The 16,606-nt window shown below is 37.2% G+C and overlaps 1 protein-coding gene across 1 annotated transcript; it reads right to left on the reverse strand.

Annotated features, from left to right (window-relative positions):
* Positions 1-1,768: 1,768 nt before the first annotated feature.
* Positions 1,769-16,328, reverse strand: LOC134300130 (heparan sulfate glucosamine 3-O-sulfotransferase 6-like). Its single transcript, XM_062984794.1, has 2 exons — positions 15,841-16,328; positions 1,769-2,387 (listed from the first exon to the last, which is right to left on the reverse strand). Exons 1-2 carry the CDS (start codon positions 16,326-16,328, stop codon positions 1,769-1,771), a joined length of 1,107 nt encoding a protein of 368 aa, XP_062840864.1.
* Positions 16,329-16,606: the final 278 nt, after the last annotated feature.

Genomic DNA, 16,606 nt, shown 5'->3' on the forward strand with positions numbered 1-16,606 from the left:
TTCAGTAAGTAAATATAAATTAATTAAGGGAAAGAAAGAGCTTAATTCATTGGCTTTAACTATTCAGTCTAAGGCTCTTTCTGGGATCCCCCTATCATCCATCATTCCACATGCCTTGCTTTGAAATGAGCTCAGATATATTATGAGGAATTATGTAGAATGATGTATACAGCTGTGTAAAGCCAAAGGTTTTTATATATGTGTATGTCTTGGCAGTCTTGAGATTTCTGAGGATTTATGGAACTGTTTTTTTTCATGACACAAACTTGTCTGTATAAGTTTATTGTGGGTACTGTGACTAATTCTGCTGAAGTGAAAATATACATTGTACATATACTGTATATCCATTTTACATTACATTTACATTTTCGGCAATCAGCAGACGTTTTTATCCAAAGCGACTTACAGTACTGTGACAGTATACTGTCTAAGCAATTGAAGGTTAAAAGCCTTGCTCAAGGGCCCAACAGTGACAACCTGGCAGTGGTGGGGCTTGAACCAGCAACCTTTTGATTACTAATCCAGTACTTTAACCATTAGGATATACAACTGCCCTATTCAGACATGCCTAAAGCGTCTTAATATAATAACAGAAACAGGGGTGTGAAACTTTCTGACATGGCCTCATAATTCCCTGTTCATGATTATGAATGTGAATCCAATGGCTTCTTGCTCTGATATGATTAGGGCTAGTTTACCTGAAGTAAAGGGTTTATTTAAAAATCACAACACTCCTGTACCTAATACACTCATGCCAGAACAACACACACTACCATGTCAGTACTATATTAGTGTCAATGCAGAGCTGAGAACAGTCCACCACCCAAACTTCATCTGGTCAATGGTACATGGGGTGACAAAGTGTACAGAGCAACAGATGGGCTACAGTCAGTAATTGTAAGCCCACAGCGTTTATTGTTATGGTGAGTGAAAATTATAAAATTATCAATAAATAATAAGAATGAATAAAAGGAGTTTACTATGAGTGTATGTAATAAAAGTGTATTTTTTTACATGACATTGTATAACTAAAGTATATACAATGTAATATTAGTATCTCTTAACAAAGGCTAACCATATTAACATATAAAAAATTAAATACATAATAAAAAGACCTTTCAGTTCCAAAATCCAAAATGCTTATAAAATCTTGCTTTTATTATTAATTCTTTACACAATATGCTGTGCATTGCATAGCATCATGATGAAATAGCTGGTATGTGCCACAAGTCTTACCATGTTGAGTACTTCAGTGCTCGCTTATACTGTTTATCGTTCATAAAATTAGACATCTTTTGTTAAATTCACCTATTTCACAAACATCTTGCATTATACTCTTTCTTTAAACAGTTCAGTGTTGGAGAGCCTCTGTATTCAGTTTATCATTCTAGCATTGTAATTCTTAAAGTGGAGGCTAGAAGATGCCATGGTCATACATGGCTGGGAGTCAAAGCATTCCCGTCATGTCTATTAATTTGTAGACACTTGCCCATTTCTGGTGTCTATAAGCTCAAATATATAAACAAGGGCAAAAGCAGCAACCTTCTAGCATATTAATGTGCTACAGATTGTGCCTGGCTTTACAAGTCTCACAAGAAGCACGTGCTAGCCCTCATTCACAGGTTGATAGCAAATGTGTGAAAAATTAACCTTATCTAGTGGATAAAAACTGCATTAGAAGAAAATTCATTACAAAATGCCCAACTTTCTCCATCAAAAGAAATGTTTTGCCATATTTAGATTCTAACACCACTGAACATGCATAACTTCAGTCCCAACCAAAGTCCTGGCCAGTCATTTGGTAGAACCTAAGGTTGAAGGGACGATAAAATTCCCTGAGTTTCTGGAGCACCTCTTTGGGAATGTTAGGATGAGTCCTGCCTTTAGATTTTCCCAAACAGCGTGGTCTACTGCTGCCCTCTGGCTTCTTCAGACACGGGAATCCTTTAGTCTGGTTGAAGTAGAAATGTTTGTCGCTGACGATGCGCTTGAGACCGAGGAAGTCCTGCACGCGTCCTACCTCACCAGCCGGGTCACTCACCAATCTTTCGCCGCTCACAAACAGGAAGTTGGAGAGTGGGAAATACTTCAGCCAGTTCTCCAGGTGCTGAGCGTACATACCGATGCGCACTGCACTCCACGAGGAGTCAATGTCTCCCAGGCTGAAGTTTTTAAACACCAAGGTTTGGAAGGAGTGTAGTCCAGGGCTCTTGGTGAGAGTCTGAGTGTAGTCAGACACGGCTCTGGTTACCGGGTCACGGACCACTATGATGAGCTTGGTGTCACAGTTCATAGCACACAAGCGGGAAGGCGTCTCTTTGGTGACGAAGTAGCTGGGTGTTTTCTCCATTGTGATCTGCCCATCGAGGGTCCTCGGCATCAGGTTTCTGCAAAATTAAGAGTTTCAAAGTATGAATCAGCAGCAAAATATGAAATCTAACATTCAAGGTGTGACTTGTGTAGCATAGGGATACACATTAACATGTTTAAAACAGTATTTATAGATTTCTAAGTGCTTAAACAGGTCAACTAAGTTCCATATATTTCATAGATCATATTTTTCCGACTATTAAACTATTGTTGAATATTACATTAATTATTAGGTGAATCACACAAAGGAATAGATGTATGAAGATAAGAAGATGCAGCACCCTGGTGTGCTATGATGGGGCAATATTCTGCATTCAAAATGCACCTGAAATGAAGCTCTGATTTACCAGGATGGTAACTAATCACACAAACTGTACCAGTCACCGCCTACTAATGGACTGTTGGGTTTGGTTTGGAGAAACTAAACTCAACCCCAGTACACATCCTTGCAATGAATTGGAATGACTGCAAGTCAGCAATAGTACCAAAATCTTGTGGATAGCTTAGAAGAGTATGGAGTAAGGTCATAAAGGGTATGGAGAGAGACCACAAAGGGTGTGAAGTGAGATGATGAGGGGTATGGAATGAATCATAAATGATATAGTGTGAAGTTTTAAAGGGTATGAAGTGAGGTCATAAAGGGTATGGAGTGAGATCACACAGGGTATGGAGTGAGATCATAAGTGGTATAGAGTGAGGTCATAAAGGGTACAAAGTGAGATCATGAGGATGGAGTGATAAACTGAAGCGTATGGAGTGAGGTCATAAACAGTACACTGCCGGTACCTTACGCACTCCAAACCACAATGACTTAAAGCTTTTGTTTGCAAACGTGAAGCAGATCACTCACTGATGGATGCTTTTGTGAGATCCAGCGCTCTGTGAGATCTAAAGCGGGGTGATTAAAGGGGCTTTATGGAGATCATGTGAAACCGAACTGTACTCAATAATGATCTGATCAGCAAAAACCACAGAGCCACAAGAACCACTTAACAGTAATTTCCTTAGACTTCCTCTGCCATGTTCCTGCTCTATCAAGCCCGTTCTGTGTGTGTGTGTAAGAGATGGGTTGCCTCAAGGTCAAGTCAGAAATCAAGCAGATTAAGCAGGTCTGTAGGACCTCTTTTAAACATCATAGAGCCCTGTTTCCCAAAGTGTACCCTAAATGTTTATGTAGGGTATCAAAAAAGTTATATCAAATTAAATAAAAACGTGTTAATATGCAATAAAGATATTTATATGTTAAATCTTTTAAAGAATTCTTTGTTTTCAAATTCTATAAAAAAAATTTACCAGAGGTGTCCAACATTTTGCAAAAGACTGTAAACCCAGAAACATTTGTGATGTGGGTAGTAAAAAAATTAAATGGCTACTAAATAAAAAAAAAACAATAAGCCACAGTAGCTACAAAGGTCTATATATAAAACATCAATCAGTGAAACCGTTCCATTTTTGTGGGTTCAGTAGTTTTAATGACCTTTTAAAATCTTGGGCTCTGTATCTTGTGCCTGGCGGTCAAGGAGCAGTAAGATTATGTGCAAATAACATACAGCATCTTGCTGCTTTGAGAATGCAAGTCTGCCCCCTACAAACAGCAATTCGCTCATGATTATAGTTTCTTTCCATAATGAGCATAGAAGTTGCCCAGCATGTATTTCATAGCATTGAGCCATTATCACATTTAAATTATCTCCTTCACCAAAGCCAGCAGTCTGTACCAGTACTTCCTAGTCAAATAAAATTTTTGTCCCTTTAAAGCATCAAACAAATAAAAAGCAATTGAAAGCAAGCTTGTAAAATGAACATAATACATAAAATTGGTATTATTTATGATGCTACCACATCCTCTGACATGGTGTTTGTGGATGTGTTTGCCCCCAAATGTGGTATGATGTCATTTACATTGTACTGCTTATTAGTGGATTATTGGCTGGCTGTGTGTAGGGACATATTGTAGCATTTACCAGCATTGTGTGTGGGTATGCAATGTCTGTTTTTAAACCAAAGTGTGGTAGAGTAGTCAAATATGTTACTTAAATATAAGTATTGTACTTAAAAAAATGTAAACTCAGAGGTAAACTCAAACTTATCTAGATTATAATAATACAGACATTGTAAAAAATGAATTCAACTCTTAATTACACATTATATAGAATCATATACTATTAAAGAGAAATTCAAGTAAATAAATAAATTATGTAATTTTTAATTTATGTAAGGGCAGAAATGATAAAGAACCTGCTCTTATGGCATATGTCGCACCTCACTAGCACCACCCTTTGTCACAGGGTTAGTAAATGGGGTTTGTTTGAGTCCATCCATCAGTTTATAAAACCATGGCTTTCTTTGACAAGGTCAGAAGAAAACTCAATCCATCACGTGCCGTGCTACGAGGAAATTTGTCAAGCTGATTTGACGTATTTAAAAACCACCAAAATTTTGGTGGCAGACACCAGGTCAATCAATATGTGTTGAAACACAGGTGACACTGTCCACAGTCTGGCAACCTTTATATTGCTGAAAAAAGTCACTGCCCCAAATTGGAAACTTAAAGTTCAAATGGGATTCATTTCTGACCACATAGATGATAAAACACTAATAACAGGAGCTTGTTTTATGCAAAGCAACCTTTCAGACTTGCTTAATTTATTTACCATCATAGTGCTCAGGACTGTTTTTAACAAACTGAATCACAAATGACTTATTATGCATGGACCATAGGTGTAAAATTATTCAATAAAGCATGTTACTACCCATCTCTGGCCAAAATCAATATAGACATAAACTATTGAAAAGTCAGAAATATTGTTTTAAAGTAGCATGAAATGAATCACTGTAAATGCATTTAAGTACATTTCAGCTGGCAGGGATTCAGTTTTAATGTAAGCATGATAACAACCTCATTAACAAATGTAAAAAATCTGGCATTATTTCACATCCCACTTTTACAGTCACATGACACTGCTCTTTAGGCCATAATGTCCTTCATGTATGAAGATACGAATCAAACTTGATTACATTTAGCCACTTTATTTCTTTTTTTCTCACAGACACAGAAACAACTAATCTTTAAACACATGCATTACAGTACATCCACACACAACCTAACTTTATGCAAACGAATGCATCTGCACCTCATTTAGCCATTCATGTACCTCCCTTTGGTGTCTGACATAAAAGCACTCGTTTACTTTTTGACATCTTGCCATTGTGATTCAAAATCAAGGTCAACTAGGCCTGATCAGCATTTTTATACTTGCCACAGAGCATAGTAGGATGTTAATTTATGCTAATATGAGCTGTCAGATACTTTCTTCAATGTTACCCATCTGTATGTCTAAAAATAGGTGGTTTTTACATTTTGGAAGGATGTTTCATGAATTTTATCTTCAAAACAAAAACTGATGTTTTGGACAGTTAAACCTAATGTGGTGCCAGTTTTCCACGGGCAGACATGTATGTACAGTGATCAACAAAGACAAGCATGGCTTTAGGATGGAGGCCTGTAACAAGAAGTAAATGCGATTAAACTGATCAACAGCATTCCAGACTTTCTTAAAAATGTTTCAGATTTCCTATGTCAAAAAAGAAGTCTCATAATCATAAGGGGAACAGTCAGTTTGGCTGTGTTTATACGCAGATAATTGTGCATAATAGAAGACAATTTTATTAAAAAATAAATCACATTAGAAAAATGATGCAATGATGATGATGGCATTTTGGAAGAACTCAAATGTAAAAATAGCAGCACAAACTAGGACATGCATTGTTTTCCAGCACAAAGACAGTTTGGTAAATGTAGTAAGTAATACCATGTAACATCAATAACTGAACAAAGCTTTCACTACATGATATTCCTGGCATGTCCAAAGTTGGGCCTGTGAGCCAAATGCGGCCTGCAGAGAAATTGTAACTGCTTGTAAGAATTGCAACTTTATGAGGGAACATCTACAAACCTGCTTATTTGTGTAATTATCCAATCAGCCAGTCATGTGGCAGCAGTAAAATCATGAAGATATGGGTCAGGGGCTTCAGTTCACAGCTAACATCGGGAAGAGTAAAAAATTTTATCTGAACGATGCATTTCTGCTCAGCATTAAATGACAGTTCAAGTTTTCTTCTGATCTTGTACCTTGCACTAGTAGCAAACAATGTCCTATACATTTGCACAAAAAAGTTACAATCTTTTATTAGGAAACCAGAAAGTTAAAGGCAGCATATCCATATTCTTTGGAAATCCTCCAATAACTTAACTTAATAGGCCCTAAGTAAAACGAATAAATAAATGAAATAATGAATAATAGGAGCTTTTTGCGTGATTGATTTACGTCATAATCAGCACAGAACCATGTCAACTCCTCAATTTGTTCCCAGAATAAATGTTCCATATTTAATTAAAGGAGCAGTACAGACCACACACAGCAATACACACTGGGGGCACAAATATAATGTATAGTACAGTTATTTATAAGTTTTCCAGATTTGACCATCATAAGATGATTCGATAGTATGAATGTCCCTTTCTAAACTCTATAGTTTGATAAAAACAAATCCTATAGCCACCATACCCCAACTGAATGTAGATGCATTCCATCTGGGTGCTTACGTTTTTGTGAGTATTATGCCAATTCAAAAAAAGGCTTGTGACTTTATCCCTAATCCTGGGAGGATCAGCTGCCAACGCCCATCTGGATCATTCAGAGACGTTAAGAGGAAATTCATGGTCGTGTTTTTGTGGTCAGAACCATCAGAGGTTTAGAGATGGGTGGCCACACCATAAAGTTCCTAGTACTGACGTCTTAAAATACCAAGAGGTTACTCCTTCAGCTTTTTCTTACACTTAGATTTAAGGGAAATAAAAACTATCAAGATGTGTCCTGTACTGATATTTAAACATCACTTTAAAATAATATCTTATGACATACTGTGTGGTACCTAAAATGTGGAACATACATTTTAAATTGCTTATTTTTTTGATATGACAAAGCAATTTTCCTACGCTATGTTGGTTTTACTGAACACTTTCCACAGCCTAGCACTATTCTTTGTGGGTAGTGCAGAGCAACCAAGCATGACATCTGACCATCATAGAGGTTTCATATTGGCAGGGCCTTCAGTGCTATTTCCCCTCATCAATGAGCTTCTGTTCCTGTGGGACGTATTACCACTGAACTGTTGCAGATCTTCATAACTGAGAACTTTTCAAAAATTTTACAGACTTTTAAAATATTTGAGGAACCGCAAAGCACCATGTGTGATGTTAATTCTGACCATATGTGTATGTGAATATGGGCTTTTGTGATGTCTTCCTTTGTATAGCCAACAGAAGCAAATCTTATAAAACATTTCCCTTTTTTGGCACATCCTATCTATTATCAGTATTTATTAAGTACAGATGATGCCAAAAGTCTGTATGTGAACAGTCAAAAAGAACATTTGTGTACTCTGGATTTATTAGGAAATTAGGTCATTAAAGATTACAGTTATGTAATGTAGATATAAAAAAGATGATATTTGTGTTATATAGATTTGTTTGTTATTTTTCTATATACTATATATATATATATATAAATATACTATATATATATATATTTTTTTTTTTTTCCTTCAATCAAAACAGTGTGGATTTATTTAATTTGAATGACTAGTTCAGCATTTAAGCTTAGTGCCTGCTGAGCTATTGTGAGATGAACAAGAACGCTACACTTCTATCACCAAAATGCTGAAAATCTTATGACAATATGCAACAGATACTGAACTGAATGAGCTGAAATAAAAAGTGTTTTTCAGTCATCAATTATTCAAACTACCAGGAAATAAATCATTACTGTTTTTCTTTTTTATCTGAATAATACTAAATGAAAAATGTAAATATAAACAGAAAGGCTTGATCATTGTCAAGAAAGGATGGGTCAAAGGCTTGGAGTATTTTACCTATAATCTAAATTTCTAGTTTTATAATTAAAATTACATCAATAGAGATGTAGATTAGTGTTTATTGGAATATGTGTATCCATACATGTTTATGTAAACATATTTTAAGGTTACTATTGTGTAAAGTTAAATATATCTATGCTAAATACTGCTACAACTATACGACTGTATTATTAAATTCCAGGGGCTTAACTGCAATAATTCAAAACATCAAGATTGGAATTCATCATCAATCTCACGTATACATTACGATCAAAGAGAGAAATTAATCTCGTCTGATCAATACTACAGCCATACATAATCAATGCAGGGGAAAAACATTCATGCTGTAGACTAGTCCCTGTGGACTTCCACTGAAAAATGTCTGGAGAGAAGAGAAATGGTTTGTTCTCATTTTCAGTGTGAGAATTGATTATATTGTATTGTGTTCTATATGAGTTATTAACCAATAATAAATAACGTTTTTAATTAATATTAAAACAGGTACACAATGTATTTTGTATCAGACAGAAAATATTGTATGTATTAATATTTATTTATTTGCTTTAAAAGTGATATAAATGCATTTACAAACAGAACAATCAGTTTTACCACTTACAAAGATTTACAGCTGCTAAAACATAGTAAAACTAATATTTGTAAATTTGTAATATTTGTAACTACACTGCATGCAAGGTTGTGAAATTATTTCATAAAATTTACACGCTCAAGAACTGGTTTTTACAATTTAAACACTGATTTTGAAAATTTGAAGCTATTTTGTTTTTAGCAATACAGAATTTAGTGATTTGTTTCAGAACAGGTTTAAATTCAAACTCATGATTAAAAACACAAGCTACACAACAAGCTAAATGAAGCCGGCTCCAAATGTAGTGAGTTTTATTGTGTCATCAGCTGCGACACCATGCCCTGAAAAGCAGTGGTTTTCCTGTTTGAGTGTGTTTTCCATGGTCTATAGAAAGGCTTTGTTCAAAAACCCTCCGAAACCAAATGAATCAACACTGAAAAACCATTAAGCTCTTTGTTTGGGTTTTGTTGGCGGAGTTGTTTTGGGGGGCGAGCTTAATGGGCACATGGTCTTCCAGCAAAGAACGTCACCAGAAAACGAATAAACAGAAATTGTTGGCAGCAGCATAAATGGCAAATGTTAGGATGTGCATTATGAGTTTTCAGAAAATATAATATTTTATATAAAATGTACTGCTTGGTAATATATACAATCAAATTACATTATATATTTAGTGTAAGAGGTTTTATAATGTAATTTAACATTGTAGAATGGCCTTTTAAAGCCTTGTTAGCGGTTATGATTTAATACAGCTGGTGACTTTTCTGTGACCGTGTTAACAGAGCTAGTTTTTGACCCATTACCAAATAAATATAAAAGTCATTTTTCTGCCAGGGTTGAACAGAAACCCCAAACTTCATCCTTGACACTGTATGCTGAGAGGAAAATTGTCCAGATAGACAGTTATTATCCAAATCCACAAAATCAGGTCTGCCGTAAATTTAAAGCTGGTGGAACATGGGTGAAGCTGTCCACAGTCAGTAAAGCCTTTTATCGCTATGAGCTCAGAGGCTGCTGTGCAAGAAAGAAGCTCCTGTTCTTAATCAGCAACTTAAAGCTGGACTGAACTTTACATCTGATCACATCATATGGAAAAAAGAATATAAGGAGCATGAGCTTTAAAATTCATTTAAATCTTAGCATCGGGTGACGGTTTTGGTTTTTATTCTCATCTTTGCAAAGGACCACTGTTCTTTTTAATGGATCCAGTCAAACTAGCCCTGTTCATACAGGCTACAAAGAAAATTGACAACTCATACTGAATATTTAATGACATTACAGAACTTTCTACACCAATATATGCTGGTATATATTTTGGACTCTTTAAAACTTCATTCATTTCTCCAGGAAACACTGGGCTCAAGGAAGGAATAACCTGGACACGTAGCCAATCCATTGTGAGGCTCCAACATAAATGTATTTTTAAAAGTATGTAAGCGAATGAATCTCTAAAATCTTAAGGCTTACACTACATGTCCCTTACATGGGTATGTAAACCTTTTACCTCCGCTTTTATGGTAGTGTGGTGGGTGTATCTTATAAAATAATCAATGAATGTAAAACCACACAGGTGTACCTAATAAAGTGCTAAAGTGCCTTAGATATTTGCTTTAGATATTTTACTATCACAAAGGTCTCCTGTTACACTATGACAGACTTTCTCTGAGAAGGTGTTTATGGCCTCAAAAGGAAAAGTGTAAAATGTCATGAAATGTATAGTGGTTTAAACTTATTGGGAGTGACGGCGCAAGATCAGAGAAGCAACTGAGACTAATGATCTGAAGGATCAGAGAGAAAGTATTGTAAGCTTAGAACATTGTGTCAAAATCCAAGCTGGTATTGAGTCAGAGGTTTTTAACCTGGGGGTTAAAAGGGGCATGATAATAATCACTGGAAGGTCATGACTAGTGCTGTGAGTTTATTTTCATACAACACAGGCACGTACTTACAATTTCATGATGATGATGATGTGTGTGTGTTTGTGTGTGTGTACATAGCTGCTTCATTCAAGAAAAAAATGGCAGTGGGTTACCAATGCAGTCAACAGTGTTGCTTTTCAGAAATGTAAAGAAAGAAAACATAAAAGACAGCAAAAGAACATAAAAAAGGTGTTTTGATCTTAACAAGGGAGGCCAAAAGTAAATCCCAGAGCCAATGATTAATCGCCAGCGGTTCAAGTCATCTAACAGTGCCAGTACAAACTCCTATGCAGACAAAACATGAAAAGTCTTTTTTATTTAACTGATTTGTTCACTGAACAATATTGTGATTTATCTCGATTTACTCTGCTTGTAATGATTTAAAAGTCATGTTTATGTTTAACACGCCCTAATGTCTGATTTACACCCACCAAGATGAATCCTGTTGTTGTTCAATATCATGACTACGTATAATGAATACACTTTACCCTATTACCCTAAGTCAGAAATCAACTTGATACCTTTTTATTTAAAGCATCTTCTTGTTTGAAACATAAGTTTCAGTTTTTAAGAGGAAGTAAGTTACCCCTTAAAACTTTTCAGTCCGATAACAAAAGGTGCCTCTAACAAACATCACTCACTGTGCTTTATTCAAACCGTTTGAATGCAACACTCACGCACACTAAACCTTGTCTAGCATTTAGCTGGCCTGGGTTCATTTCTTATGCCATCCTGAGTTATGTCTGGCTAGCAGGGGTGCTTTCATCAAAGCTGTGAGTGGGACTATTTCACTTCATCTCCATGCTCACACCTGCCACTTTGCACTAGTGTGAAGTACACATTCTTCGTCATTTTGATGGCTGCGAGTAAAGAAAAGAGGTTCAAAATGAAGTTTTAGAAAGACGGTCTTGTCAGACACCACCGTGAAATGAACGGTTGGTATGGTTGCCTTGGTCACATCTGTATGCAATAAGCTTGCATGTTAGGAGGGTGGCTTTTAAGGCCACGGCTCTCTGGCATTCCCAGTACTGTAGCTTGGCTTCCTCCAAACAATTAAAACTCATAAAGTGATGTGCTCTTGCTTCTGGATGCAAGGTCTACCACAGGAATTTGCACAAAACACTTCCTCTCCTTCTACAGTGCATGACTATGAGCAGGCCTGGTGTGTGGGGAAGAAAATGAATGGGGCACCAAAATTATTAGAAACAAAATGTTACCATGTGTACTGATGTTTTTTAATCTGCTAAAAGTATGAGGATGCATCGTGAGAACATATTGCTGATTTTGATTGTTGACTTTGTCAGTCTTCCTCTTCTTGCTTGTCTTTTCTAGCCCTCTCACCACTGCTCCTCTTTGACTAGACAGATACGCCTTTAGAGAAATGAGAATCCTCTTTTGAGCTGAAGGATTCTCAGATCCTACTGACATCTGGAGACGATCAAGAGCGGTTCTATTCACTGCTCTTGGCAGACGGGAAGAACTATGATAAAATTATAGCTCTGGTCATTCCGGTCATCTTTTCCATTAGGATTTATCACTTACACAGTAGTTATGACTCTTTAGAGTGGGATTTTAAGTTACATGTTTTCCCAATACTCAGTTATATAATACTCCTGGCAGCAAACACAGCATGAAATCAAACCGATTTGGTTCGTCTGCCTTATCCAGCGCTCATCCATGTAACAGCAAGCCTGAATAACATCAAACTGTCAGTAAGATGATACTTCAAATGTAGCTATTCCACAATTACCTCCATTTTTTATTAATTCTCAGTGTTTTTCTCACCCACCATGCTGGGTGGTCGAGGGCTAGCATGTGTTTTCTTTGAGACACATAGCCAGCCACCGCAGTTGGCGGAGGCTGATTCCTGCCCTCATACAAGCTCACAGACATTTGGACTTGGATAGGGTACAAGTGAAAAAAATGAGGAAAAAACAACCCACCATAAATTATCATATGTTAAAAGTATCTCTGCAAATATACAGATCTCAAAAATCTCAAATAATAATCAAAGATCTCAGATAACAGATCTTACTTGTTAAATGTACTTAAGATAATCTGTAGAATCAGTTGTCAATTACAACAAACAATAAAAATCCAAGACATCTGAAGGAGTCTTGGGTTATCTGGTACCAGGACATACCAACAGATACTACAACTTCTGTACATTATAAGGTGGATCGTCCTACAATTCCTGGTGCCATATCCTTTGCAGTATACTATTCACACATGCCCAGCCACACACATGATCTTGAAGAAAACAGAATTCATTGGACCAGTTGATCTTTTTCTATTGCTCAGATGTCTAGTTCCAATGCCTGCATGCCTGTTTTAGGCACTTTGACTGATCTGTGACTACACGGGCCCAAACAGAAGTATTCAGTGATCTATGCGTTGTCAGTCAACAGGACAACATGATTGACTACAGGCACCTACCATCATCTCTACATTAATATATCCTGACATATATTTTAATATGTACACACTTTGTGGGAAAGGGGGTGTTGGGGTGTGGATGTTTTGGCTCATCATTGTATGGTTCAATCTTTTAGTCATAGAATAAACAACTGCAGAAATAACTGAAATCTCCACACTACCATGACGTGCATGTCTCTTACAACTTTTAACTTTACTGATTTAAAGGGTTGTTAAAAATACACAAAATGAAAGGACTTATGGAGGCAAAGGATTACAGTTTATGTAATGCAAATACAGTCAGAAAGCAGTGATTAGTAAACTATCTTTCACAGAGATTTAATTGATAACAGCTCAAAGAAAATATACCTAACGCTTTATTAATTAAAAATTTTTGATTTTTGCAAATATACTGTATATCAGTTCCTGATTTAATGCCTGCAACAGGTGCAATGGAAGGTTTGTGGAATGATTAAAAAACACCAGTCCTGGAACCTTCCACAAGTGATTCTTTTATAAAAAGAAATATGAACAAAAAGCTCAGTCATTTACAAACAGGTTTGCAAGGTTCGCCACTTAAAAATGCTGTGTGAAGTAACAGTCCAACAGTTTAAGAACAACAGTTTTAACTGTCTACATAGAATTATTATAAGATTTAGAGAATCCAGTAAAATCTCTGAGCATAAAGGTCAAGGGCTAATATTAAATGCCAGTGACATTTTATTTCTCTGAGGACACCTTATTAAAGCTGGACATTTCCAGTCCAAACCACACCTCAAACCCCTATTTTTTATGAGTTCGACATGTTCTCCCCACAGCTGCACAGGTTTCCTTTGCCTATCTACAGGGGTTGGACAAAATAACTGAAACACCTGTCATTGTAGTGTGGAAGGCTGCTATAGCCAAACCTTTGGTCACTCGTGCCAATGCCAAACGTCGGTTTCAATGGTGCAAGGAGCGCAAATCTTGGGCTGTGGACAATGTGAAACATGTATTGTTCTCTGATGAGTCCACCTTTACTGTTTTCCCCACATCCGGGAGAGTTACGGTGTGGAGAAGCCCCAAAGAAGCGTACCACCCAGACTGTTGCATGCCCAGAGTGAAGCATGGGGGTGGATCAGTGATGGTTTGGGCTGCCATATCATGGCATTCCCTTGGCCCAATACTTGTGCTAGATGGGCGCGTCACTGCCAAGGACTACCGAACCATTCTGGAGGACCATGTGCATCCAATGGCGGTGCCGTGTATCAGGATGACAATGCACCAATACACACAGCAAGACTGGTGAAAGATTGGTTTGATGAACATGAAAGTGAAGTTGAACATCTCCCATGGCCTGCACAGTCACCAGATCTAAATATTATTGAGCCACTTTGGGGTGTTTTGGAGAAGCGAGTCAGGAAACGTTTTCCTCCACCAGCATCACGTAGTGACCTGGCCACTATCCTGCAAGAAGAATGGCTTAAAATCCCTCTGACCACTGTGCAGGACTTGTATATGTCATTTCCAAGACGAATTGACGCTGTATTGGCTGCAAAAGGAGGCCCTACACCATACTAATAAATTATTGTGGTCTAAAACCAGGTGTTTCAGTTATTTTGTCCAACCCCTGTACTTTGTTTGCTTACCACTTCTCAAACACATGCTGTAGGAGGTGGATTGGCTGGACTAAATTTCCCCCATGTGTAAATAAGTGACTAAGTGAAATGGGTGAGTTTGTGCTGCTGGGAGGTCACTTTCAAATGTTCGAACCTATTTAATTTCATTTTAATCAAAACTTGTCTACAGTACAACTGTATTGTATTCATGTTGCTTATAATTGAGGGCAGCACAGTGGCACAACTTGTATGGATGCCATGCAACAATGTGAGTCCTGGGGACATGATTTTAATCTTTGCTTCGATTACTGTATTTGAGAAGTTTTACACACTTTTTCCCACCTCCCAAAAACATGCAGTTGGTATGTCGGGTGCTGTAAATTGCCCTTAAATGTGAGTAAACAGGTGGTTGTGTGGTGCCTTTAATTAATATTGAATATTGCAAAAAACATAAGTAAATGTGTGTTGGGGTTGCTCATATCTAAATGTATAGTTAATAGTATGATTAAATAATAATTTTAAGTATAAAATTGTTAGAATCACAGTAACATTTTGGTTTTAATTACAAATTTGGTCCTTTCTGTCTGCATGGGTTTCCTCCCACAGTCCAAAAACATGCAAGTGAGGTGAATTGGAGATACAAAATTGTCCATGACTGTGTTTGACATTAAACTTGTGAACTGATGAATCTTGTGTAACGAGTAACTACCTGTCCTGTCATGAATGTAACCAAAGTGAGTAAAACATGACGTTAAAATCCTAATAAATAAATAAATAATTACACATTTAAATTGGTATGTATTCTATTTTTGGAAAAAGTGCATTAACATTTTTACTGTAATGCCCAACATTTGCATTTTGAAATAAACTCTTCAAATGTACATCACACTAAGATTTCCAACAAGCCAAAAAGTGTCCACATATTTTTTGACCATAGTAATGCTGTTGCTGTAAATTCCACTGGCATTTTAAATTAGTACTAAAGGTATGCAAACCTTTGCACCTTACTGTACAGTGATGGAACATGGCATCTTACCTGTACCATTCGAGTCCTTTATGGTAAAACCTGTCGAAGAAGTGCGGCTCGGATCCCACAGCGCGCACATCAGGATGGACGCGCAAAAACTCCAGAAGTGCCCGGGTTCCCCCTTTCTTGACTCCAATAATAATGGCTTGTGGAAATTTCTTAGTTCCGTACGAGTTGGACAGTGGGATTGTGTTTTCTCCGGGGCTGTACTGGGAAAGTGCGGGTTGTGAGTGCGCACTGAGCGCACGGGTGGATCCAGTCCTGTTCCCCGGCTGTTCTGTGCGCTCTGGCTGTGTAAACGAGCCGCTAAAGAGCGCTTTTCCTGCGGTATGATGCTCTGACAGAGGTTGTTGATCAGTCATTTTCGGTGCCGAGTCACAAAATCCGTTCAGGCAGTGAAAAAGGTAAAGAAAAAGTAAAAGCATTGTAACAGGCAACGGCACTCTGGACAGCGCTCTGCCCGAGTTCAGCCGAGTCCTGCATACACCGCATCCCATGGGTCAGCACCTGGCAACATAATGCTTCACTTTCTATCCTGACAGAAGCTTCTAGAATATCATTTTATATGCATGAACTATTTATGCCCTGATATTTTTTATTCCTCGGCATGGTAAGTGTCAGCGTTGCTTGCTTGGAGTTCAGGACTAACTTCAGATTCATCTCACAGGTTGTGTCTCGTTTTCCACGCCCTGTGGATAATGATGATGATGATGTCATGTCACCACACACTACACTTTACAATGAAATATAATGATTAAAATCTTGTGCCCAGTTA

Source organism: Trichomycterus rosablanca, chromosome 22, assembly GCF_030014385.1.
Source record: "Trichomycterus rosablanca isolate fTriRos1 chromosome 22, fTriRos1.hap1, whole genome shotgun sequence".
In the NCBI taxonomy this organism is placed as follows: Eukaryota; Metazoa; Chordata; class Actinopteri; order Siluriformes; family Trichomycteridae; genus Trichomycterus; species Trichomycterus rosablanca.